Raw genomic sequence first — 27,896 nt, forward strand, 5'->3', positions numbered from 1 at the left:
CATCGTCGCATCTTTAAGCGTTGAGTCGCCTTCTCAGGTTCAAGACGAAAAAATTATGGATATCCAATCTCAGCCTCTGTTCTGAGGATGTAGTACAATAGTACAAATCGCTAGAAGTCCATTCGTGGTATTTTGTATGTGGTCAAAAGATGCAAGGCAACCAAACAAAGATAAATGAGCGTGGTGGTCAATAAAATAATAAGTCCAAAGATCCACATCTAGATCCAGAGGAGGTTAGATGTTTTGCAACACTGGAGAGTGAATAAGCTATCAGAGTCATGCTGCCCCTCTGCTCTGGATATCCTGAGGGTGGAGTCAGAGGGGAGTGCACTGTCTGTCTGACTCACTCATAGCAGGGTGGAGTGTGTGTGTGTGTGTGTGTGTGTGTGTGTGTGTGTGTGTGTGTGTGTGTGTGTGTGTGTGTGTGTGTGTGTGTGTGTGTGTGTGTGTGTGTGTGTGTGTGTGTGTGTGTCTATCTGTCTGTCTGTCTGTGTCTGTGTGTGAGTCTGTGTGTGTTTCTGAGTCTATCTGTCTAAGTCTGTGTGTGTTTCTGAGTTTGTGTGTGTGTGTTTGTGTGTTTCTGAGTTTGTGTGTGTGTCTGTGTGTGTTTCTGAGTTTGTGTGTGTGTTTCTGAGTTTGTGTGTGTGTCTGTGTGTGTTTCTGAGTTTGTGTGTGTGTGTGTGTGTTTCTGAGTTTGTGTGTGTGTGTGTGTGTTTCTGAGTTTGTGTGTGTGTGTGTGTGTGTCAGCCAGTGGGAGTCACCTGGGTGTGTGCCTGGAGGGGGCGGGGCTGCTCTTGCCCGGTCGGTCGGCCGTGAGAGACGCGACGCGGTCGGTTGTCCTCCTCCTCCTCCTCCTCCAGTATTTAAGCACCACACCCATCGGCCGGCTCACTGCTGCACAACCTCCAGTTACTCCCGTCTCCTGCTCTCTCTTCTACACACACTGCACTCAGGTAAGACATGTACCAAACTGTACCGCATACTCCCTTCCACTTTTATTCAGTGCTAACTAACGCACTGTCTTTTGTTCTGCTTCTTGACACACACTGCAAGTTACACATTCTGATCTTATTTTTTTCCTCCCACTTCACTCCTGTCCTCTCAACTCTGAAAGTCTTGCTGTACTTACTAAGTGCTGACAGAAAAGTTGGTATATGAGTGTGTGTATGTTAATGTGTGTGTGAGAGAGCGAGAGAGAGAGAGAGAGAGAGAGAAAGAATGTGTGTGTGTGTGTGTGTGTGTGTGTGTGTGTGTGTGTGTGTGTGTGTGTGTGTGTGTGTGTGTGTGTGTGTGTGTGTGTGTGTGTGTGCCTGCGTACGTGTGTGTGCGTGCGTACGTGTGTGTATGTGCGTGTGCGTGTGTGTCTTGGTACCACAAGATTGCACATGACTGTGAAGTGTTGCAGTATCATTGTTTCCTGGGGCTGGGTTTGCAGTCTGGTTGCTGGGTGGATTCAGTTCTATCTACGGAGACACTAATTCACTTTCAGTAAGCACATGGCAAAGCTATAAACTCCCGGAAAAAAAAAGTTGGCTTCACATTTTTTGGATGTTTTATGAAGGGGGTGAAATTGGGAAGAGAGGAAATGGAAAATATAGCCTTAGGTGTGAGCACACTGAAGACATACAAAGGAGTTGCTTGCTCTCTCTTTTTTCTTTCTTTCTTTCTTTCTTTCTTTCTTTCTTTCTTTCTTTCTTTCTTTCTTTCTTTCTTTCTTTCTTTCTTTCTTTCTTTCTTTCTTTCTTTCTTTCTATCTTCCCCCCCCTCTCTCTCCACACTCACACACTTGATTGAAGTTCACACTTTCATTGTCTTTCTCTCCACTTTTCTTCCCACTGCTCCTCTCTTTTCTCCTCTCACTCAGGGTGTGTCTCTGCTTGTGGATAACCCTGAGCGATAGGCTGATAAATGTGTTTACTTAAGATTTGCTCTGTGTGTGTGTGTGTGTGTGTGTGTGTGTGTGTGTGTGTGTGTGTGTGTGTGTGTGTGTGTGTGTGTGTGTGTGTGTGTGTGTGTGTGTGTGTGTTCGTGTGTGTGTGTGTGTGTGTGTGTGTGTGTGTGTGTGTGTGTGTGTGTGTGTGTGTGTGTGTGTGTGTGTGTGTGTGTGTGTGTGTCAGGTCGTCCGGTGATGCAATCACTCCTGTATTGCTCAATTTACCCACTCTCTGAATCACAGCAGGCAGGCAGACTACTGCACTGTAGATAGAGCTGTGTAGACTAGCTATAAAGAGCAGGGGCTAGGTAAGGCTACATTTCTTGAAAGTGTAGCCTACTTGTTAGCGGTTAGCAACTTGGGTAGTTGCCAATGGGGAATTGAATTGCAACTAAAAAAGTAGCTAACATAGTTAGCAACTATAGTTTAGAGACATGCACCTCAGAGTAGCTTCGTTAAATCCTTTCACTAACTACAGAGCAGAGTAGTTTCGCATACATTACATTGCATTTGGCAGACGCTTTATAACCAAAGCGACTAGCATAGAGAGACATTTAGCCTTAGCCTGGGATTTTCCATGCTGCCTGGTGCACTCTGTCCAATCTGAAGAACACATTTGGGAACCCAAACACAGCAGAGAGCAGAACATATTAAGAAACAAACAGAAGTTTGTGGTTTGTTTACAGATCCGACATGTCAACACCATATGTGAAACCCAATTTCCATTACGCTTCAGATAGTCAGGGCTGTGAAGAAGACAGTATAGTTGCAACGCGTCAGCCCGTTTCATGAAAGGCTTTTTAACTTCACCAGCAGTGTGCCTTGGAATCTTTGGCAGACCTTATCAACAGCCACAACTGGAGCTAAGTCTGACCATAATTTTAAGACGCTTCAGATAGTATTCAGCTTTAGAGCTACAGGAAATTGAATATATGGTACTCAGGCTTTACAAATGTCGCTTGTGACATAGTTTGATAGCCAGGCTGAAAAGAGCAGAGTGCATTTCAGAATATTGCACATCTTCATGCAAACTATTACTCATCTTTTCCTGCCAGGCAAAGGAATGTGGCAGAGAGAGAGAGAGAGAGAGAGAGAGAGAGAGAGAGAGAGAGAGAGAGAGAGAGAGAGAGAGAGAGAGAGAGAGAGAGAGAGAGAGAGAGAGAGAGAGAGAGAGAGATGAGGGGTTTTAGTAAATGTGAGCACTTTTTAGGGTGTTGTTCCTTTGCCCAAAGACAAACGTTACATATCCTCTTTTGTAAAAGTCAAGTTTTGTATGGAAAAAAAAACTCACTGGTGAGTTTTCAAGAGCAAGGAAGGAAGACGCATGACGTGTGACTCATGGATTCCCCAAACTGTTGCTTGGCTACGTATATCAATTCATGGTTGCCAAGGACACACACACACACACACACACACACACACACACACACACACACACACACACACACACACACACACACACACACACACACACACACACACCCTGCCTCACAAGAGACGGGAGAGGTGTGTAGTAATCAGCTGTGTGTGTGTGTGTGTGTGTGTGTGTGTGTGTGTGTGTGTGTGTGTGTGTGTGTGTGTGTGTGTGTGTGTGTGTGTGTGTGTGTGTGTGTGCGCGCGCGCGGGTGCGTCTGTGCGTGCATGTGTGTCAGAGAGAGAGAGGCGTCATGGGACCTGGCTGGAGATGCCTGACTGGAGAAGTGTGTGTGTTGTGAAAAGTGTGTGTGGCTGTGTGTGTGTGTGTTGTGAAAAGTGTATGTGGCTGTGTGTGTGTTGTGAAAAGTGTATGTGGCTGTGTGTGTGTGTTGTGAAAAGTGTATGTGGCTGTGTGTGTGTGTTGTGAAAAGTGTATGTGGCTGTGTGTGTGTTGTGAAAAGTGTGTGTTGTGAAAAGTGTGTGTTGTGAAAGTTGTGTGTGTGTGTGATGTAATATGTCCGGGTGCTGAGGGGATCCTCACTCTGCTGTCTCTCTGGGTTTTTTTTAGACATCTGCCACCATGGCCTTGGTTTCTGAATTCCTTGGACAGCTCACCCTCAACATTGGGGTAAGTTCTAATGCTTCTTTTTCTCTGGCTGTTTGCTCTTTGATTGTCTTCTTCTTCTTCTTCTTCTTCTTCTTCTTCTTCTTCTTCTTCTTCTTCTTCTTCTTCTTCTTCTTCTTCTTCTTCTTCCTCCTCCTCTTCTTCTTCTTCTTCTTCTTCTTCTTCTTCTTCTTCTTCTTCTTCTTCTTCTTCTTCTTCTTCTTCTTCTTCTTCTTCTTCTTCTTCTTCTTCTTCTTCTACTTCTTCTTCTGCAACTCTACCTCCCTCATCTCTCTCTGTTCTTCCCCATCTCTCTTTCTTCATCTGCCTAGATATGTCTGTCTGCTGTCTCTCTCCTCATACGTCTTTTCATCCCAATCAAATGAAAGAGGACATCAACCCCCTGACAAGAACATTGCAGTCATGTATGAGTTGGCTAGCTAAGAAACTGTGAGTTTGTATGTGTGCATGTGCATGTTGTGTTGTATGGTTCTTATTCGTAAGACTCGTAAGGTTCGTCAGGTCGACAGCCAATGAGCATCTCCCATAGAGATGACTCCCTCATCTCACTCTAAGAACCGGGGACATAAACATGTCCTTATGTTATATAGTTGTGGATGTACTGTATTTGAAGTTATATGGGGATGTGTGCTGTGTTGACTATGGGTTAACTTATGCTGTGTTGTGTTGCAGTGTGATGTGAAAGATGCAGTCATGGATGAGTTGGCCAGCTAAGAAACTGAGTTTGTGTGAATGTGTTTGTAGTTATATGACGTGTTGTGGTGTGTTGTAAACAGGGTCCCGAGCCCACATACCCCACGGTGGTTCCTGCCGATGACTTCGACCCGGACTTGGACGCCACCAGAATCGAGACCGCCATCAAAACAAAGGGTGAGTGGAAAAGTATTTGTACTGGTAGCCTACCACTGCCCTTTTCAACGCGTTAACTGCTACTGCTATCTGCACCAGTGTTGCCAGATGTGTCTGATCAAATCCCGCCCAAAAAGGTTCTCAAAAACAGCCAAAATGCGCTAAATTTCGCCCAATTTCAACAAACTGCATTGATTTTCATGGGCACAAAACTGCAGGAAAAAAACGCCATCAGAACAAAGGGTGAGTGGGAAAGTACTGGTACCACTGCCCTTTTCAACACATTAACTACTACCGCTATCTGCACCAGTGTTGGCAGATGTGTCTGATCAAATCCCGCCGATATTACATTTTATGCTATTACTGGGCCGATAATATCTGTGGGCCGATATTATCGGACATCTCTAACTGGTACCACTGCCCTTTTCAACGCATTAACTGCTACTGCTATCTGCACACCTCTTAGCGTGTTTTGCAAGATTGGCCCAATAAAATAACACCAAAAGGTTTCTCTTTTCAAAGACATTTTTCCCCTTGTTTTTGCTTTAACAATGACTCCCCTGATAAGTTCCTTCTGATAACATTTGGGTTATTTTTGTTGGACCTTTTGTAGAGGCTGGGTCAGTGTATCCTATCCTGTGCTCTCTTTGTGTGAATGTTGAATGCCAGGCTGAGTAACATTTTCACTGGACCGTGTTTGTAGCTGTGGCAAAAGTGAGTCACGTTTCCTGTGTGGAGGCTGTGGGATTGCAGACTAGAGCCCCACGCCTTAATGACTAGGGTACGGCCTGCTTGCCTGTCTGCCTGCCTGCCTGCCTGCCTGTCTGCCTGCCTGCCTGCCTGTCTGTCTGTATGCCTGCCTGCCTGCCTGCCTGCCTGTCTGCCTGTCTGCCTGTCTGCCTGCCTGCCTGTCTACCTGTCTTCCTGTCTGCCTGTCTGTCTGTCTGTTTCCCTGCCTGTCTGTTTGTCTTCCTGTCTGTCTGTCTTCCTGTCTACCCGTCTGTCTCATTTTTACTTGTCTGTGTCTGTCTGTCTGTCTGTCCGTCTGCTTGCCTGTCTAATGCTCTGTTTGCTTGCTCATCTGTCTGTCTGTCTGTCTGCCTTTCTTTCTGCCTGTCCCCCTGCCTTCCTGGCTAACTCTCTGCATGCATGCCTATCTGTCTGCCTGCCCATCTGTCTGTTTGTCTGTCTGTGTCTGCCTGCCTCTATGTCTGCCTGTCTGCCTGCCTCTATGTCTGTCTGTCTGTCTGCCTCTATGTCTGTCTGTCTGTGTCTGCCTGCCTCTATGTCTGTCTGTCTGTGTCTGCCTGCCTCTATGTCTGTCTGTCTGTCTGTCTGTCTGTCGTTCTGGTAGCATCCGCCCTCTCATCTACAGCTTCTGTAAATTTCCACTGGTCTACCCATGGTCACATGACCCACATCTGTGCCCAGCACTCCAAACATAGCAGGCCGCAGGATCAGACCCAGCTGTGTGTGTGTGTTGTGTCTTGTGTTGTGTGTCTTGTGTGTGTTGTGCGATGTGTGTAAGTGTATGTTTGATGCTTACATGTTGCTGGGTTATATCCTTTTGTTTGCTTGGCATTGTATAACATGCAGGCAACCAGGCTGGCTGTCTGACAGACTAGAGCCCTGACCCTATTTTTTAGATGAACGTTTTCAGAAAAGTACTTGTAATGATGTGGTAGTTTAAAGAACGTTTCCAGATGATGTGAAAATGTGTACATGATGTATGTAGGATGTCTTTTGTAGAGAGACACAAGAGAAAAAGAGACCTGGAGTAGCTGTAGAGTATTTTTTTGAGGTACTAATAATATACAGTTTGTGAATAAACACATTTTGTTTGTTTCGTGGTTTAGGGGTTGATGAGCAGACCATCACGGACATCCTGTGCAAACGCACATACAACCAGAGACGAGAGATCGCCTTCGCCTACGAGAGGAGAGCCAAGAAGGTATAGACGATGAATATATGTGTCTTGTATACGTACAAACTTTTGGTAACACTTTATTTTAGGGATACATCTATTAGCACTAATACATGCAATGTTCCTGTATAAGTAACTTGTAAGGCATGTACAAAGCAAAATCAATCATTTGTTGGGCATGTTTTCGCAAATGTCTTGGTCATGCACAATAAGGGATTTATTACCAATTTAACCTTAGTAAAGATCTAGTAGGCCTTAGCATTTGCTTAGTACATGCCTTACAAGGTACTTATGCAGGCATTAACATTGTATGTATTAGTGCTAATAGATGTATCCCTAAAATAAAGTGTTACCGAAAGGAACCCTCTGCAACCTCTGACTGCTTAGAAACTGCTGTCACTCAAAAAAAGTGTGCTCACATGATTGGCTGCTTAGCCTCTCTTCATGGCGGGAATGTTTGTAAGCCAATAGAGAGGTCATTCATATGATCTTTTTTTTATTATTCACATAGTCATTCTAAGATAACAAAAATACAGTATTTAACTCTGGATCTCAAGAAAACTACATAACTCATTCGAGATTTTGAGGAAACAAAACCTTTATTTCAAGGTGTTGAATAACAAGGTGACTAAAAGATGATATGAACGTCTTTTCTCAGCTTCCATGGCCATCAGGATCCAATTAAATTTTTTCCCCCAATCATCAAAAAGCGTATACCCCCATTCGCAAAATCTTACCAGAGAGAGTAGAGAGAGAGGTTCCATTGGCCTAATGTTTCCGGGTTCTATTATTGCAAGGGGGAGGGGGGGAAATCCCCTTTTAGGCAGACCTAGGCAGACCTAAGGACTGTTCTATTCATTGTAGGAGTATTATGACACGCCCCTTTAGGCAGACCGGAACCTGGTCATGTCAGGTGCCCATAGCAACCTATTACATTGGCATATCTCTATACTTAAAGAATCTCTGATCTTACCCTTTGCTAGTATGCATATCATATCAACCACCCATGGTTAATATTCCATGAGCTGTGGCCTGCTATGCTCACACATATTCATGTAGCTTACTACCCCCATCAAATACAGTAGCAGGCCAAGGGCATGCTGCCCTACCCCCATCAAATACAGTGGCAGGCCAAGGGCCCCTCCTTCCGCATTTTCGCTGTGACATGATGATGTAAAGTCATGGATGTCGTCTTGGCAACTCTTATCTGATGTAGTAGATACTCTCGGAGACCTTGAAATCAGGCTGCTTCTTCTGAAAGTGAAGTGAGTCTTTTTCTGCTTTGCTAAGCTGCTTCCCTGCTAGAGAGGAGAGAGGCCCTATGATGAAACCCATGCCATTGTGATTGCAAGATATTGCTGCTACTGTGCTGCTGCTGCTGTGGTGCTGTGGTTGCAGCTTCTTCTGCTAATCTTCCTGAACTTTAACTTTGCATGATGTGTGTCTGCTCGGCTCGGCTCGGCTCGGCTCCGCACTCTTGTGCTCCTCAAACTCTCAAAAATAAGTGAATAAAGAAGAACTCATCAGATTTCTTTTTGGTTTTTTAATCGCTTCACATACGTTTCGGGCTCGGCTCCGCACTCTTGTGCTCCTCAAACTCTCCCAGCTTGCCAACCCCCACCCCCACCACCACCAACCGCCACAAATAGACTATGAAAAGTAAGAAGGGTGTGTGTGTGTGCGTGTGTGTGTGTGTGTGTGTTCTGTCTGTGTGCGTGCGTGCGTGCGTGCGTGCATGCATGCGTGCGTGCCTGTGTGTACTGTATGTATGAACGTAATAACTCATCTCCACTCTGATTGCCTTGCTGTTTGCAGGATATGATCACTGCCCTGAAGGGGGCGCTGTCGGGCTCTCTGGAGTCCCTGGTGCTGGGCCTGATGAAGAGCACCACACAGTATGACGCCGCCTCCCTCAACGCATCCATCAAGGTGAGACACACACACACACACACACACACACAGTGTTGCCAGATTGGGCTGTTTCCCGCCCAATTGGGCTGCTTAGGGTGGCCGTGTACGGGTAAAAATGGCATTTTGCAGAAAAACCCGCCCAATTTTTGCCATAGAAATCAATAGAATTGGGCGGGATTTTGAGCTTCTAGGCGGGTTTTGAGCATTTTTTGGGCTGGAAATCATCAGCCTCATCTGGCAACCCTGCACAAACATTATGCTACTACTACACTTCTAGCACACGTCTAAGGCACAAGCTAATGGGGAAAAATACACAGGTAGTAATCAGAAATCCCATCCAGAACTACAAAGTAATAAGTGGTTCCACATACCAATGCTTCCACAATACTGTTATATGATTAGTATCGGACAGAGCTGTATCTGGCACTTGTGAGAATCATTGTAATACAGTTTTTAAGACTTATCCAGATGGCACATGAACTTACAGTAAACTTATATTTTGTCCCTACCCTACCCTGCTGTTTTGTGCTTGTCATGACTGTCTTTGACTGCAACATGATCTCCAAAAATTCCGTGCTCCTGGACACGGATGTTAAGGACACTAAATCCGTGTCCAGGAGCACGGATTTTGCCAAAATTCCGTGCTCCTGGACACGGAATTGTTTTCCGTGCTCCTGGACACGGAATTGTTTGAAGTGCTTTCTATAGGCTATTTCCACAGTCTCAGGATTTCAAATATTTTGTCTCAAAAACAACATTTCTTACTGACAGGTTAGGGTTAGGGATTGTTTTGGTCTGGGCACAGCTAGTTTTCTTTCATTCATCATATGAGTTTGATAGCTTAGCAACCAACTGGAAAAGGTATTTCTCAAAAATATGTCTTTAATGACAGGTTAAGGTTAGGGAATGTTTTGGTCAGGGCACAACTTGAATTGCTATAGCATTATTTTGTTTAGGATTAGCATTTGGTATGTATTTTCTAATGATAGAGTTAACACAGTGCTGTGGTAATAGCCTATAGAAAGCACTTCCGTGTGCCCATCACGGAAAACAATTCCGTGTCCAGGAGCACGGAAAACAATTCCGTGTCCAGGAGCACGGAATTTTGGCAAAATCCGTGCTCCTGGACACGGATTTAGTGTCCTTAACATCCGTGTCCAGGAGCACGGAATTTTTGGAGATCAGGCTGTTGACTGTCTGCACAAAGTATGACTGGATGCACAAAATATAAAAATAATTTATACAAAATAATTTGACTGGATGCATTAAATATGTGAGACGCTGCCACTACGACTATAAAGGCAATCAGTTGCACTATCCCGTCTGATCCTGACAAAAGTCTGTAGCTTTGGAAGCTATAATAACTATAATGTTGTGTAATATTGTGGAAAAGTGTCTGGAAATGACTGCGTCTCAATGCGCAGACTGCAGAGGAGGGTTTCTGTGGCCATGCAAAACTCTCATTAAGTTAGGATGTATATGGCAGGGGTGGACTGGGGGGAAAATAGGGCCCGGGCACTTTTGGCTTAAAGGGGCCCCTGAAAATTAACAGAACTGACTCACCGGTGGGCCCCGCAGCCCTCGTGGGCCCCTATTTTCAGAAATGTAAAAAAAACTATTACTATTTTTACATTTCTGAAAATAGGGGCCCATGAGGGTGCAGGGGCCTTTGGGTAATGCCTGCTGTGCCATATGGCCAGTCCAGCCCGGGTATATGGTGCTAATAGCGCCGTCGTGCAGCCGGATTCCATCCTCTATTTGTCCGTCGCGTCGTGTCGTGTTGGTTAGCCTCTTGAGTGACTGGGGCTCGGAGCGCGTGTGACAGCGAGCGGAGGCTGAATGGATAACCACTAAGTAGCCACGGGATCATCAGAGACATATCTGCTCTCAGCCAGACAGACGTGTTAGACGATAGGACATGATTGGTGATGCTGATCACTGAGTGAAAGATTGGTGTGTGTGTGCAAGAGAGAGAGAGAAAGAGAGAGTGCGTGTGTGCGTGCCTGTGTGCGTGCCTGCGTGCGTGCCTGCGTGCGTGCGCGTGTGCCTGCGTGCGTGCGCGTGTGCGTGCGTGCGTGTGTGAGTCTGCCTGTGTCTGACTGATGGCGTTTTAATGTGTGCTGCCAGGGCCTGGGAACGGACGAGGAGACTCTGATTGAGCTGGTGTGTTCCCGTAGCAGCGCAGAGCTGGTGGAGATCAAGAGGGTCTACAAAGAGAGTAAGTCCAGACCTCACACTACACAGCACACATAGTCTACAAAGAGAGTAAGTCCTAGCCTGATTATCATCAACTTTCAAATCTCTTCGAGACTTGGTCTGAGGGTCTACAAAGAGAGTAAGTCTCATGTCCTCGCATATGGCCAGACCTTACATGTACTGTACATCACAGGGTCTACAAAGAGAGTAAATCCAGACCTCACATGTACTGCACAGCACAGGGTCTACAAAGAGACTAAGTCTTGTGTCCTCACATGTGGCGAGATTAGGATTACTGTATCAGGACACTATACAGCACACAGATGTCCTCACAAACACACAGCCACTCAAGACCTCAAACTATACAGCACACAGATGTCCTCACAAACACACAAACACTCAAGACCTCAAACTATACAGCACACAGATGTCCTCACAAACACACAACCACTCAAGACCTCAAACTATACAGCACACAGATGTCCTCACAAACACACAACAACAGAAAACTGTACACAACCATTCAAGTCCTCACAGAACGGGCACTAATCAACAAAACAAATTACTTTAGTGTCCTTTCTGATGGAATTATCACATTGCATTTACAAAACTCAATTGATGGACAAATATGATTTACTGTATTGTGTTGTTACATTAACAAATATACAGCAATTGATTGTTACTGCTCACAGTAGTGTAATAACTTTCTTTCACATGACCCAGCAATAATCACTCTAACAATAATAAGCGTTATACAGTATATCTGCCGGTGATAACATTAATGAACTAAATAGTATACCGACAGCAATTTGTGACAATGGCTTTATTGACATTTTATTAATGTAATAATGTAATGTAATGTAATGTAATAATTTTATTCTACCCTCCGCAGTGTTCAAGAAGGACTTGGAGAAGGACGTGGCTGGAGACACGTCAGGGGACTTCAGGTCCCTCCTGCTGGCCCTCGTTGAGGTACGCTCGCCCGATACCACACGGCAACAGCAAAACTAATAATAGATTTTTATTACCCTAATAAGTAATACATTTAAAACACACCAAAAGATTAGATTAGATGACATTGAATTTGGCCGTACTGCTATCTCAAATATACCAGCCCAAGGTAATGGAATTTTACCTCAGGCATATTCACAATTTGTGATTGCCTACTTTTTAGGTAGGTATGGTTAAACCTTACTGATTAATACACACATGACCTCTGACCAAACTTAAAAAGTGAGCACCGTACCGTACATGTGCTAGTTTGGGTCTATGACCTACGTTTCAGATTGGTGTAGGCCTGCAACTGGAGTCTTTAAGTTACGCATGCTGATTGGTAGAGGCTTGCTAAACTCTGTCCTTACTAAATAACCTCTTCTCCCAACAGACCAGGAGGGATGAGCCTAGCAACGTGGTCGACTACGAGAAGATCGATGAAGATGCCAGAGTAAGTGTCACTTGTGACATCCTCTCACACCACCTCCATCTCTCGCCTCACATTCAATAGCTACAGTTTATTGAATAACGCCAAGTATAGGCAGCGGGCCAGAAATCCTATCTTGCAGGTTCGTCGGAGTGATCAGGTGGCAACTTGGTTTTTGCTGATATAAGTACTTGATAGTACATAAATCAATATTCCAGGTGTTGCCATCGTCAAAAGTTGCACATTGATTTAAAAAACAAAGGTTGAAATAGCGTCATTTGGTAATGTGTGAATTTAATTAAAATTGGCCATTCAACAGGAAATGTGTCACCAACTCCTTTTGGAGTGCTTCACAAGTGTGAAACTTCCCAGATTACTGTGTATTATGCCTACCAACATTTCTCTGTGTTTGATTGGGCAGTTAGGCATAGCGCCACCATGTGGTAGGTGAATGAACTGCTTGAAATCACTGTAGCTACTGTGTATTTCATATTATGAAAAAAGGATGAAGTTAATGTGTATATTCTATTAAACATACTTTGTGAAAAGTTTTTTTGATGTTGTAAAATAAGAAGATGGCATGGCAACAAAAGTACCACAGGTTAACAATTAATTTGAACTCAACATACATTGCTTGACATTACTGATAATTAACCCTCTACTGCACACAATATGGCTATGCATGATTTTTTTTAGTTCATTTTGAGACATTTTATTGATAAAACATATATATATATATATATATATATATATATATATATATATATATATATATATATTTTTTTTTTTATTTTATTTATTTTTTTGATTATTTATCCTGTAGGCCCAATATTCTTATTTTTATTCAGTTTAAAATTGAACAAAACACGCAATTACCTCACGTAAAACAGAGGTGCACAGTGATGGAATGATCATTACTAGGTTTGTGTGTGTGTGTCTAAATGTCATGTTAATGAGACTGGCTGCTTGGTGTGGTGGTCATATTGCACATTTGGCACACCGAGGGCCTGAGTTTGAAGCTGGACGAGCAAAGTTATCCCCATTTGCTGGTGTCAGAAGTGGGCCATTGGAGACACCCACTGCATGTAAGCCATAATTCCGTGCAAGTGACTACAAGGATAGGCTAATCTGTAGGACTCAGGCAGGGCTGGCCCGAGGCATAAGCAAACTATGCAGTGGGCAGCAAAGTTCCAGGAAGAAATGAACTCTATACTATATTCCCTAGTCCAAAATTTCTTTCTGAGCCTCGATGGAAACGGGAGCAATTATGCTGTATATCGGGGGACACCTCAATGATGGTGGATACAACGTCCTTTTTCATGTACCACATTTAATTGTACAAACCCTACAATAAATGCGGAATATAACTAAAAGTAATGGTTTTGAAGTGAAACTAAGATATTCCTTTGTGATAAATGGCTTTCTGGGAAATTTTGCTCCAAATGGGCACATGATCTACAGACAGCCTGCCTACTGTATGTCCTCGGCTCCTAACCCTCACTTGTGCAAGTAAATGAAGCTTACAAAGCATCTAATGATGAGTAGGTGGTGGTAGGGGCCCCCAGATGAAATTTTGCTTAAGGCCTCATAAAGGCTTGGGCCGGCCCTGGACTCAGGACCCTAGTTATGAGTGAAGCCTAGAATAAATGAAGTATGGCGGGAGTTGCGTGCACAAAAGATGTGCTTCCCAAGCAGGAACGCAGAGTTGACTAACATCCTGTAGAAAGAGACTATAATATATAGAGACAACAGTTAGTGTGCTTTGACTTTATCAATTAGTCTGATTCTTTAGGTAGGCTCCTACCCAGTACCACTATTGTAGTACCCAGGTGGTCTGAGTTTGAAGCTGGATACAGCAATTCTGCCCCATATTTAGAGGAATAATAAGCAGTAGTTAATACCCTATTTCCCCTCCTCTACCATTACTCCCTCTCTTCTACATTTAGATGTTCATCACTGGCATTGCTGCCCTACCTAACTTCAGATGGAATTTCTCCAGCATGCAGATCCTGATGCGCTCATCCATAAAGCATTATTACATTCATTTTGTTTGTCAAAATGTGTATAAATAAATGATAAAATATCAGATATGTATAAGATATTTCCAATTTTAAAAAGTACTTCAGAACATTTAGTTGTTGTCTTTACTGCATAAAATATATGTGATGATGTGGTTACACAACCACACACAAACAAAACAATAATAACAAAGTCACCCAAAAAAGTACCCCTTTATCGAACAACATTGCCTTGAGGCAACGCAAAGACAAAGTGTTCCAAACAATCACAAAGGGAAACCCTTTTTAAAACCTGATAAGAGTCTTCTATACAGCCTTGTGCGCATAAAATTATTTTTTATTTCATGATTTTATCATGTTTAGTTACACTAATAATGCAAAAGATATTGTGTCCTTCGCACCCCAAGAGGAAGTCCCGCCTTCAAATACTACAACATAGTGTCATCCAAACCACTCTAAATTGTTCTTTCATGTCTTTTCTAACATTCTGATTGGTTTTGATAATGTAAAGAGACACACACTGGACATGAGGCTTTAAAAAACATTGTGTTGCCAGAGGGCAATGTTGTGCAGTAGAGGGTTAGAAGATTATGGCTTGTCATAACTATGAGCACAAAACAAGTAATCACCACGTCAGTTATTGCATGTTGTCTTTACATGACCCTTTGACACAAGAATGATAGACACAAGGTGAAATATCCAGTAATAGTGCGCCAACTATGGGTCAAAGGTCAATTTTGGTATCAATAGGCCTGCATACTGTCAAGTGTATCAATGTGTCATCATTATTCCATGCAGAGCCCATTTTACCAATAATCTTATAGCCGTGGTCTTTGTATTATAATAATTATTTATAATTATTCAATTGAGAAAATGGTAATTCAGATCTCTGCAGCAGTACAAGGGGCAACAGCAACTACTGTACGTTTACTACTGTGTCGGAACTCAAAGAAATTATAAGGATTAAAAAAAAAACTTGGAAGTCACTTCTCTCAGTTGCACAGTTTGATCAGCTGAGTTATTTTTTCCTTTGTAGGGGAGTAGTACAATAGTTCTAACTAAGAATGTGTGGATGTGTGCGTGAAATGTTTGAATATGAATATAGGGTTTGTGACTCTAATGTGTGCATCCATATGCTAGATTACAAGGCATGAACACATTGCAAACGTGTAAACTTTCACGTAGCAGTTAATAAAGTCCATAATTAATACTGGCAAGGGATATGAAAGTTTCAAAGAGGGCATGGCGTTCCAAATGTTCAATGGCGCCCGCATAGCGAGCCATGATGACGCGCACAGAATATCCTGCATCACAGTCATATTTTAGTATTTTCTTCCATCTTGAGTCTAGATCAGTGTTTCCCAACCAGGGGTACGTGTACCACTAGGGGTACGCGAGCAAACTGCAGGGGGTACTTGGGAAAATGCAATTTTAACAAATATATGGAGCTTAGTTACATTGGGATAGAGAAAGCGATATAGAACTTGACTTGGGGGGTACTCATGGCACAACGAAAAGGCTTGGGGGTACACAAGACAAAAAAGGTTGGGAAACACTGGTCTAGATTGTAATGTATATGCAATGCATGTTGTTCTATAATTCAACCAATCAACTGTCATGTTTGGAGAAAAACATGGCTTGAAGTAAAGAAATGGTCCAAAACTTCATGGAAAATGTTGTTACAAAGCAATCTGTAAAATGTTATTACTGAACAGGAAGGAAAACTTTAAAACTCTGTTTCTACCCATAAATAAGCAAAAATTAATATAGCGCCCCTTGTGGTGGCCAAATGTGCAGGCTGACGCCGTGGCAACAGGCAGATTTGGATTCAGCACCCCCAAATTGATCAAGAAAACATGTTTTTAAGTTGCCACTAAACGGTCACAACGAAACTCATTTTCTAGATGAGCTATGATTCCTGGCCCACTGCCTAGTAGCTCAACAACGCTCAGAACACACAGTCAACACACAGTTCAACATTAATGAAGTGTGTCAACCCTTGTGTTGTGTAATAGTGCCATAAATGTAACATTTAAATCCACATTAGAGTTTGCTGCATAAATATCTCGTGGCCATGCGACTTCATGACACTGGCCTGCAGTATGTGTAGCCGTCCCGAGAGCAACGCTGACAGTAGCCTGGTCTGCTTGGGTTGTGTTGTGAGGAGGTGAACCTCCCCTGTGGGATCTCTGTGGTAATCTCTTATCAATTAAGCATATTCTAACTGGCTCTGCCCTTGAAATAGAAAGGCAGCAGTTTTTTGTTTTTTTAAAGAAGGTGCTACTCTATATTAGGACGTTTTTGTATAAAACTTTGGTAGCACTTTATTTTAGGGACACATCTATTAGCACTACTACATACAATGTGCCTGTATAAGTAACTTGTAAGGCATGTACAAAGCAAAATCAAACATTTGTTAGGCATGTATTCGCAAATGTCTTGTTCATGCACAATAAGGGATTTATTACCAATTTAACCTTAGTAAGGACCTATTAGGCCTTAGCGTTTGCTTAGTACATGCCTTACAAGTTACTTATGCAGGCATTAACATTGTATGTATTAGTGCTAATAGATGTATCCCTAAAATAAAGTGTTACCAAAACGTTTTAAACTTTTAAAAAGATGTTGATGTGAACAAACTGTATTTTTATTTATGCATTTGAAGAGCTTGGTTGCAAAGGGACGTACCGTATATCCATTTTGGAACATAGGGGCAGCCGTGGCCTAGTGGTTAGAGAGTTGGTCTTTCAATCTAGGGGTTGCCGGTTCAAATCCCACCTGACCTCTCCCTACATCTCCATCCATGGCTGAAGTGCCCTTGAGCAAGGCACCTGAACCCACATTGCTCCAGGGTCTGTAACCAATACCCTGAAAAATAATAGTTGTAAGTCGCTTTGAATAAAATGAAAGCGTCAACTAAGTGCAATGTAATGTAATGTAACATATTGGGAAATTCACATTTTTGTCTTTGGCATTGCATTGCATTGCATAGCAAAAGGCATTTTACATGAGTTTAAATATTTTAATGGCAGGAATTCACACATAATAATAATAATAGTAATAATACCTTCGTTTTATATAGCGCCTTTTAAAACACCGAAGGACGCTTCACAGAGTGTTGTGTTGGAAAGTGTGAGTGTGTGTGCGCGTCAGTGTGTGAGCATGTGTGTGTCAGTGTTAATTTCGTCAGCTTTTTTTGATTTAGTCTTAGTCTTAGTCACAATGACGAAAAACAATTTTAGTCTTAGTCATATTTTAGTCATTGGCTTCCCAATTTAGTCTTAGTCTTTGTCAAAATGACGAAAATCAATTTTAGTCATAGTCAAATTTTAGTCATTTTAGTCATTTTAGTCATTTTAGTCAACATTTCAAATTTTAGTCATTTTAGCCATTTTAGTCAACATTTCAAATTTTAGTCATTTTAGTCAATATTGTGGTGTAAAATTAATAACCTTCAATGGCTATCGTTATTTCAATACTAATATAGCCTATTGCAGCAAATATTCACCTTGTTACTTGGTCATTTTCCACCAAAACCCAAATCAGTCATTTCAACATCATAGAGCAAAAGAGCATCACACACACACACACACACACTTCCAGGTGCAAGCTTCTCTCTCTCTCTCTCTCTCTCTCTCTCTCTCTCTCTCTCTCTCTCTCTCTCTCTCTCTCTCTCTCTCTCGTGCATTAGAAGCTGCTGCATAGGCTACTACAGTGGTGTAGTCTACTTCTTTGTGGTGGGTATACTCTATATTTGAGCATTTTTTGAATTGGGTATACTGTATATACTTGTGCTATTCAAAACAATGGATCAATCAATTTTAAGTGGGTATACTGAAATCCTTGAAATTTAGAAGTGGGTATACTCCGTATACCCGCGTTCTACAGTGGTGTAGTCTACTTCTTTGTGGTGGGTATACTCTATATTTGAGCATTTTTTGAATTGGGTATACTGTATATACTTGTGCTATTCAAAACAATGGATCAATCAATTTTAAGTGGGTATACTGAAATCCTTGAAATTTAGAAGTGGGTATACTCCGTATACCCGCGTTCTACATAGACTACACCACTGGGCTACTATTTGATTTTGAGTTTGATCACGGAGGAAGCTACTCTTCTTCACCTGACCGCGTGACTAAGCCTGCAGATTGCCGGCAGTGGGAAGACCAGACATCCCAAGTCTGCATGAAGTCCAAGAAGTCTCCCTGATAGTGGCTTCCCGATGACCACGAGTCAGATAAAATATTGCTGATGTTAGACTATGCAAGTTAGCGGTTTTTGTTTTCAATTGGCAATGCGAGCAGAGAACGATAATGACTCGTGCGGTATGCGTGGAGGCTTAAATAGATTGTGCGAGCACACTTCGTATGCCATGCAGAAGTCCCAGGAAAAATAGTTAGGCAGGGGTACGCAGACTGGACGATAGAAAGGACATGCACATACAAATATTTAAACACGAATGCTGTTTTGTTTGTCGGGGGTGTCGAGGCTCGATAAGCATGACCCTGAAAAGAGTTTTTGGAACTTAGGAAGACGCTGCAGACGCATGGAGATGCTGTCGACTTCCTCGGGTCTTTTAGCGTTGCTCTCGACGAGAACAAGTTCAAATCTCAAAGTTTCAAATCTCAACAGTTTTAAACTCCTCAGCGATCGCCCATCCATTGATTCTTTTCAAAACTAGGCTACAGTAGCCGTGCCTCTGTTTAGACAGGCCAACTTTCCCCCTGCTGGCGCGCGCTCCCGCGGTGACTGATTTAAATCAATTCACAAATCCGACCTTCATGATTTGCTTGCGAACTGCCTACACATTTGGTTAAACAACAAGTAGGCCTATAGCAAACATTACAAAAAAAGAACAAACAACGAACGCCGGGTTAAGACAGCCTAAGTGAAAAGGAGAATAGTGGAAGCTCGAGGAGGTTTAGAATGACAGTATCAGAGGAGGATTGGCGCGACTGTCATTACTGCAGAAACACGTCTTCGTCATGGACAAGAGGGTTGTTGAAGATGTTTCAAAATTAACACTTCCCTCAACGTCGGCTATTTTCTCTCTTTCTCTGGGAATGTTTTAGGACCTAAACTCAACTTAATGGACTCACTGAACTACTAGGCTACAGAACTACTGACTGAGCCGCCAGCTGCCAGCAGAGACAAGCCAGGCAACACAGCGTGAGCGCGCAATCACCTATGAAGTTCAAGACACTTAGGCCTATATTACAATTACAAATTACAAATTAATTATAAATAATTACATTTTTTAATGTCCATTCGTCCATGGCTTGTAAATTTCGTCTCGTCTTAGTCTCCTTGACGAATTTTTTTTTTAATTTTCGTCATATTTTTATTAGCTGGAGGCATTTTTTATTTCGTCATCGTCTCGTCATCGTCAAGGGAAAAAGGGGCGTTGACGAAATATTTTCGTCATCGTCGTGGTTGACGAAATTAACACTGGAATGCATGTAAGTGAAAGTGCTTGTGGAACTAGCAGCCATAAGCCTCCAGGAAAAGATGTGTCTTAAGGTGTTGCTTAAACATGGCCAGTGAAGGGGCATTCTGGATGTGGTCGGGCAGATTGTTCCAAAGAATGGGAGCAGCAACATGGAAGGCTCTGTCACTGGTGGCCTTGAGCCTGGCACGAGGGACGATCAGCTGGCCCTTGGAAGAGGACCGCAGGGATCTTGAGGGGTCATAGGGGTGAAGGAGGTCAGTGAGGTAGTGGGGTGCCAGACCATGGAGGGACTTGAAGGTTAGGAGGAGGACTTTGTAGGTAATGCGTGACTTGATGGGGAGCCAGTGAAGCTGCTTGAGTATGGGGGTATAATAGACGATAGGGTGTCTTAACAGTCATTTCCAAAAATAAAATGCTTGTGTCATTTTTCCAGGAAACTCTGCATGTCATTGTTGATTTTTAATGTCAAGTAAAATGTATCAGCTGTATTGGCCATGAAATAGCCACAGCTGCTTAACTGGAAACAAGTGAAGACAAACAAACAAACAAACAGAGCAAAACAAGGGATAATCAGGTGACTCCAATTGGAATTGGACTGATCCCCTTCATCCAAGAGCATTCATTATACTTGAGAAGATATAGCGACTTTTTGAGCTACCAGCCATCTTGTGTTAAACACCTTAACTGCTTGTGTTGTGTTGTGTCGTGTCGTGTCGTGCTGTGATGTGTTGTGTCGTGTCGTGTCGTGTCGTGTCGTGTCGCTTATGTGTTGTGTTGTGTTGTGTTGTGCAGGCGCTGTACGAGGCCGGCGTGAAGAGGAAAGGCACCGACGTGAAGACCTGGATCTCCATCTTCTCCGAGAGGAGCGTACCCCACCTGCAGAAAGGTAACAGCAGAACCCACCGTGTCGAGTAGTATAGCACTCTTTGTAAACATGTTTCCCATGTTACTGAGGTTGAGCGTACCCCACCTGCAGAAAGGTAACAGCAGAACCCACCGTGCACAGTAGTATATTACTCTTTGTAAACATGTTTCCCATGTTACTGAGGTTGATCGTGGCATTTACAGATTACAGGCCTAGAAGTGGTGAACGTGTACAGGTATATGGTGAACATCCAACTCTGCATCTACTGCCCATAGAAAAACATGGTAACACTTTCTATGAAGCCCATATCTATAGCGCATTATGAGCGCATTCATAACAACTTATAATGCGCATCATAATTAATCATAGTGCATCATGACAGTTATAATGTATTATAAGCCTGTTAACTGCCTGAAGTTTTTAACCAGTCACGAGCATTCAAAACACTCTAAGATTTATAATGCATTATAGGCTAGATTTTTTGTTATTCATGACTGTTGATATGCTCCATCATGAAGAGTTATGAGTGTAGTCATAACGCACTATGATTATGATGTGAATTATAAGTTGTTATAAATGCACTCATAATGTGCTATAGATATGGGCTTCATAGAAAGTGTTACCAAAAACATTGTAGAGTCTTAGGCCGTATGGTTACAATATGCCGCCCAATGGCTACATTTACAGGACATTTTTAGTTCAGAATGAATAATTCAGAGTTCCATAGAGTTTACTTTGATCTTTCATTTAATTCCGAATTGTGGAGTGTTTACATGGCAGTATTCAAAGCAGAATTAAGCTTTATTCAGAAGTAAAGTCAGTTAATTCTGAATGAAATGCCTCATGTAAATGCAGCAATTGTTTGAGTTGGCCAAACTGTCGATACACACGGATCTGGGTGACACACACCTGCACTGCCCCTCGGAGGCTAAATGCAGTAACTACCTGAACCAAAATAAAAGGACACAACTGTATGCAATGACATTGTCACACGGCCAAGTCAGGCATGTATGCAATGACGATGATGATGAGATTTGCGTGTACTCAGGGGCGGATCTAGTCGTTTTGGGGCCCTAGGCAAATATTAACAAGGGGCCCTCAAAAGTCATTATGTAGACACAACATTCTGTGTTTTGGTGCCATTCAAACGTTTTGTCTCATACAGATCTTTGATTACTTTACATAAGTAAAGTAATGTGACACATTAATGTGACACTTTAAGATCAAGCCTGCATTTTTGTGTGTTTACTGCGACGGGTGTGACAGTTGTGGGGCCCTATGGAGGAGAGATTTGGTCGGGGCCCTAGGCAATTGCCTAGGTTTGCCTAATGGAAAGTCCGCCTCTGCGTGTACTTTCCTAACACGAGACTTGGTCACAAGGCAATTGGGGGTTCTTGTAAAGTCTTTTCCAACTCTGTAGTCGATTTGATAAATTGTGACTTCTGGCTATGTAGGGCAACCATGCAGATCCGCTTTTACACTCAGACAACAGACAGTGTTGCCAGATGTGTCTGGCCAAATCCCACCCAAAAGGTTCCAAAAAAACGCCAAAATGTGCACATGGGCATAAACCGGCAGAAAAATACGCCAAAGGCCAATTTTTCCTGTTTTTACCCGCAGACGGCCATCCCAAGTAGCCCAATTGGGCGGGTAACTGCCCAATCTGGCAACACTGAGAACAGACAGCCAACTGCTATAGCGAAAGCCATGAATGCATTGAAGAATGAATACAACCAGAAAATGACATGTGAACTTGGGAGGGCTTCTTTGTTGAGAATGTAAAATTGATGGATTTAGATTCTTTGGGGTTTTGATCCAAGTCATTTCATAGCACTAAGAGCCCTCTATAATGTGTGTGTGTGTGTGTGTGTGCGTGCGTGCATGCGTGCGTGTGTGCGTGTGTGTGTGTGTGCGTGCGTGCGTGTGTGTGTGTGTGTACGTGCGTGCATGCGTGCGTGCGTGCGTGTGTGTGTGTATGACAGTCTTTGACAGATACAAGAGCTACAGCCCATATGACATGCAGGAGAGCATCAGGAAGGAGGTGAAGGGAGACCTGGAGAAGTCCTTCCTCACACTGGGTAAGACACACACACACACACACACACACACACACACACACACACACACACACACACACACACACACACACACACACACACACACACACACACACGCACGCACACACACACACAGCCAGTGTTACCATGCTGGGTTAGCCGCACACACGCACGCACGCACGCACGCACGCACGCACGCACGCACACACACACAGGCACGCGCGCACGCACACGCACGCACACACGCACGCACACACACACACAGCCAGTGTTACCATGCTGGGTTAGCCACACACATACGCACACTCTCACACACACACACACACACGCACGCGCACGCACACACACACATACGCACACTCTCACACACACACACACACACGCACGCGCACGCACACACACACAGCCAGTATTACCACGCTGGGTAAGCCACGTCACAGAAAGTAATGAAAAGCACTGAGGCGCACTCACACAAAGGCTGATGCAAGAAAAGTGTACGTTAAAGGGACACTGTGTGAGATATTTAGTTGTTCATTTCCAGAATTCATGCTGCCCACTCACTAATGTTACCTTTTTCATGAATACTTACCACCACCATCATATTCTATGTATTCATTATGACTGGAAAAATTGCACTTTTCATACATGAAAAGGGGGATCTTCTCCATGGTCCGCCATTTTGAATTTCCTAAAATAGCCATTTTTAGCTGCAAAAATGACTCTACTTGGACCATACTAGGAAATATTTGTTTATTACTCAGTAAACTCTCATGTAAATATCAAATTTGGCAATAGCCAACCCAGTTTCAATGAGCAGCATAGTTGCAGTACCTTTTTTGTCCATTTCCTGCACAGTGTCCCTTTAACCTCACTCTGATGACATCCTGTAATTAGATGACAAAAAATCAAAAGTGGTGACTGATAGGTTTATCTACAGTGGCTGGGCTATGCCACAGCCTTGTCACAGCCCTACATAACATTATTGGTTGGCTGTAATATTTACACTAATAATGGCCTGCTTTTTCACCTCTTTGCGCAGAGCCTCTGTTTTAACCTTACTGTCACCAGAATTATAATGACCAAGTCTTAATCTACCACTTAAGGCTTTCTGTAATGTCTTAGCAATGTTTTATAGGTAGGTATTGGCAGGCCCATCTGCACAAAGAGGCTACCGGCTAGTTTGGGGGGCTGGTTGGGATCCTGGACACTTAATGAAGAGTGCTGTATAGAAGCAAAAGGGTCCATTTGGATCAAAATGTCCAGTATTTTGTCAGCCAGACGTGGCAGCATTATCTATAGACAGCCAGACTGACAGATATTGAGCTAGGTTGTATAAGGTGTCTAATATGTATTCGTTAACGCAATTTCATTGTTAAATTTACGTATTTTGTCAATGCCAATACAAAGCTCTTGAATGTTGAATCTCATTGCTTCTCATGTTTCCTCCTCAGTGGACTGCTTCCAATCTCATTGCTTCTCATGTTTCCTCCTCAGTGGACTGCTTCCAATCTCATTGCTTCTCATGTTTCCTCCTCAGTGGACTGCTTCCAGAACAAGCAGCTGTACTTCGCCAACAGACTTGCTGAGGCCATGAAGGTAAGTCAACTTCCTGCTCTTTCAAAGTCGACTTCTTGCTCGTTTTTTTTGTGCAGTCAACTTTGTGCTCTTTTTAAGAACAAACTTAGTTACTGTAGCCTTTTTCGGTTCAGTGAAACTTTCTGCTCCAGCCAAGTTTGAGAGAAGCAGCATAAAAGTAGAGTCCCCCCACACCACCCCCCACCCCCCTGTTCGTTCCTTCTTCGCACAACATTGTTGCTTACGTTGCAGATGGCTTACACTGCGGTTGCATCATGCAAGTTCCAAAGTTGTTCATGAGGCCATTTCTCTTGTCTTTTCAAACTCTTTCCTCTTCCTCTAACTCTTCCTCTTCCTCTCTCTCTCTCTCTCTCTCTCTCTCTCTCTCTCTCTGTCTCTCTCTCTCTCTCTCTCTATTGCCTTCTTCGCTCGTCTCAGGGTAAATCGGCCAAGGATAAAGTCGTGACCAGGATCATGGTGTCGAGATGCGAGGTGGACCTGGCGAGGATCCGCACCGAGTTCAAGAGGGCGCAGGCCAAGTCCCTGTACCAGACCATCGCAGTAAGTAGCAGCAGCAGTAACAGGGAAGCCGGCAGGGGGGGACAAAGGGGTCACTTGTCCCGCGCCCAGAGAGAGAGAGAGAGGGGGCCCAGAATTGGATCCTCATTTCATTGTATGTTTTGGGTTGAATATAAATATACCTTTATTGCCCCAGGGGGGATTTGTTTTGTGTTTTGGGAACATTTGAACATAGAGCCAATTACAACATTATACAAGGACAAGACTAAAAAACAAACAAAACATACAGAGTATTCAAAATAAAAAATAAAAAGTCCTGGTAGAATAGAAAGGGGCCCTTACAGATGTCTTTGTCCCGGGCCCAGTCAAAGCTGTCAACAGCCCTGAGTAGCAGCAGCAGCAGTAGCAGCAGCAGCACTGCCTCCCCTGTCACCTCACTTACCAAAGAGCTCTCGGCGGCTGAACAATAAAGTTCCCAGCAATCAGCTTTATTCTTAGTTAAGTCAGCCAAGACCTCTTGCTGTGTGTGTGTGTGTGTGTGTGTGTGTGTGTGTGTGTGTGTGTGTGTGTGTGTGTGTGTGTGTGTGTGTGTGTGTGTGTGTGTGTGCGTGCGTGCGTGCGTGCGTGCGTGCGTGCGTGCGTGCGTGCGTGCGTGCGTGCGTGCGTGCGTGCGTGCGTGCGTGCGTGCGTGCGTGTGTGTGTGTGGTTGGGTTCGTTCGGCTGTACAGTGCGCTTGCAAAGGAACTGCTGTAGTTGTTCAGGGGATGCATTAAAAAGTTGAGGAGAGAGCAGAGGAGAGAAGGGAAGTGAGTTGGAGTGTATGCCAATAATGGAGATTTACTGAGAAAATAATTTAAGCATTGTTACAATCGCATTGTTACAATCGCACATTCCCTACAGTGCTCTACATAAATAGTTGTTCATTACAAATCTGAACACAGTACACAATCACACAGCAGCATAATTTATACATTGGCCAAACTGCATTTATATATATACAGTATATATATATATTAGGGGCTTTTATGCCTTTATTTGATAGGACAGTCTGAGATGGTGACAGGAAGTGAGTGGGACAGAGAGACGGGGTGGGATCGGGATATGACCCTGGCCGGACTCGAACCGGGGTCCTTGTGGGTATGCAAGCCCATATGTGGGGGGGCTTAGCGCGGTGCGCCACAGCACCCCCCGCCAAACTGCATTTTAACTGTACAATGAAATCTATAATACATTTTAATAGTAATTTAAAAAGCAGATCCCTTCCTGCCACATCTGGCAACACACTGACACGTCATCAGTGTTTCTGCTGCAATGAATTTCACATTGTCAGTGTGTGTTTGCGTTATATGATTGAATTTCACATTGTCAGTGTGTGTTTGCGTTATATGACTGAATTTCACATTGTCAGTGTGTGTTTGCGTTATAGGGCTGAGTTTCACATTGTCAGTGTGTGTTTTCGTTATATGACTGAATTTCACATTGTCATTACTGAATTTCACATTGTCAGTGTGTGTTTTCGTTATATGACTGAATTTCACATTGTCAGTGTGTGTTTGCGTTATATGACTGTTGGGGTCAGTCTTGGCTCAATCTAACACACAACATTTTGCTTTTGTGGTTTTCAACCATACTGCCCTACAAAGGCAAAGGGCAGTAACTACACATTTTGTCAAACTTGAGTTTAGACTGATGGTCCTCATTACACCTCCTTGATATTATAAATTCTTATGGTCCAAATGTGTCCTGTTTTTGAGATATTGCCATGTCATATTTGCAGTAACTACAATATCCAACCTAATACCAAGGCTTTGAAGGCTTTTTTTCTGTTTCAATGTTGGCATAGTTACAGGAGTTATCCCTTAGTGCGGAACTATTAGACCGCTGACTGCAGGAGTGGTGGAGGGAGGAAGCCTTCATCCATCTACTAATGACTCACTGAAGCATTGGTTTGATTGATTCGGTTGATGAAGTTATATATATATATTTAGGTGCATTTTATGCCTTTATTGACAGGATAGTATGAGATGCTGACAGGAAGTGAGTGGGAGAGAGAGATGGGGGAGGACTAGGGAAATGACCCCGTCCGGACTCAAACCGGGGTCCCCATGGGGTGGGCATGAAAGCCCAAATGTAGGGGGCTTAGAACGCTGCGCCACAGCGCCCCCCACGGTTGATGAAGTTGAACATGTTACAAAGTGCATCCTTTAACGCGCACACTTTCACTTTCTCTCCATCAGGAACACACCAAGGGGGACTACCAGAGGGCTCTGTTGACCCTGTGTGGAGGAGATGACTAAACCCCAGCAGTCCTCCCCTCATCCCATCAGCCCGCCCCTCTTGTGTGGTAGCCTCGCATAATAGACATATACAAAATAAATATGTATGCTGTAGATGTCTATGGTCTCGCCTCTCCTCTACTCTACAGTGAGGGCACCACAGAAGAAGAGCCCCATCATGCCCCCCAAACTGTACTGTACTGTACTGTACTTCACGTCCCTGAACTCGGGTGCGTTTCTCAAAAGCGTTGGCCTTGGTATCTCCAACTCCCACTTCCACTTACACACACACCAGTTTCCACAGAGACCAAACTATCCCCCTCTATGCTGCTTCTCTTGCTCCAGCCATGATTGTCTCTTGAAGTAGGCCTAGATGATAGATAGATGCTACTGCACATTTCAGGACGCTGGTTTTCAAATCTTGAAGGATTCCCAGTTACCATGAATCATGAAATGCTATATAGGGCTACACGCTACAACAACAGCAGCCAGGGTCTTATCTGTCACATACAATCTACTGTCACACAATCTATTGGCTAAGTCGTATAGTGACAAGCAAGGAGACTGGACCCCGTTTCTCGAAAACATCCTTGCTAACCAGTTGGCAACTTACTTGGTTGCAATGCAATTTCCCATTGGAAACATACCGAGTTGCTATCTTAGTTAGCAACAATGTTGTCGAGAAACGCATCCCTGGATGATGATAACATTACATAATTTCACTGGTGTCAAGCATCCAACAGTGCATGGCAAGTGGAAATAGGCCTACCAAGTCGAATACTGTTGAGTCATTTTTGTCCTCTCTTTTTAAAGAAAATGTTTGTTTGTTTGTAAGAAAATAAACCATGTTGGATAAACTA

General features: G+C 43.4%; 1 protein-coding gene across 1 annotated transcript; it reads left to right on the forward strand.

The window, feature by feature from the left end:
• The first annotated feature begins 851 nt into the window (after positions 1-851).
• LOC134447926 (annexin A2-like) lies at positions 852-27,896 on the forward strand. The gene is made up of 13 exons (XM_063197643.1): positions 852-953; positions 3,918-3,977; positions 4,751-4,844; positions 6,680-6,774; positions 8,563-8,676; positions 10,786-10,876; positions 11,747-11,826; positions 12,239-12,298; positions 20,537-20,630; positions 22,592-22,687; positions 24,204-24,262; positions 24,680-24,802; positions 26,998-27,896. Exons 2-13 carry the CDS (start codon positions 3,930-3,932, stop codon positions 27,055-27,057), a joined length of 1,014 nt encoding a protein of 337 aa, XP_063053713.1. The 5' UTR covers positions 852-953; positions 3,918-3,929; the 3' UTR covers positions 27,058-27,896.

The sequence above is a fragment of the Engraulis encrasicolus genome, chromosome 4, assembly GCF_034702125.1.
Source record: "Engraulis encrasicolus isolate BLACKSEA-1 chromosome 4, IST_EnEncr_1.0, whole genome shotgun sequence".
Classification (NCBI taxonomy): Eukaryota; Metazoa; Chordata; class Actinopteri; order Clupeiformes; family Engraulidae; genus Engraulis; species Engraulis encrasicolus.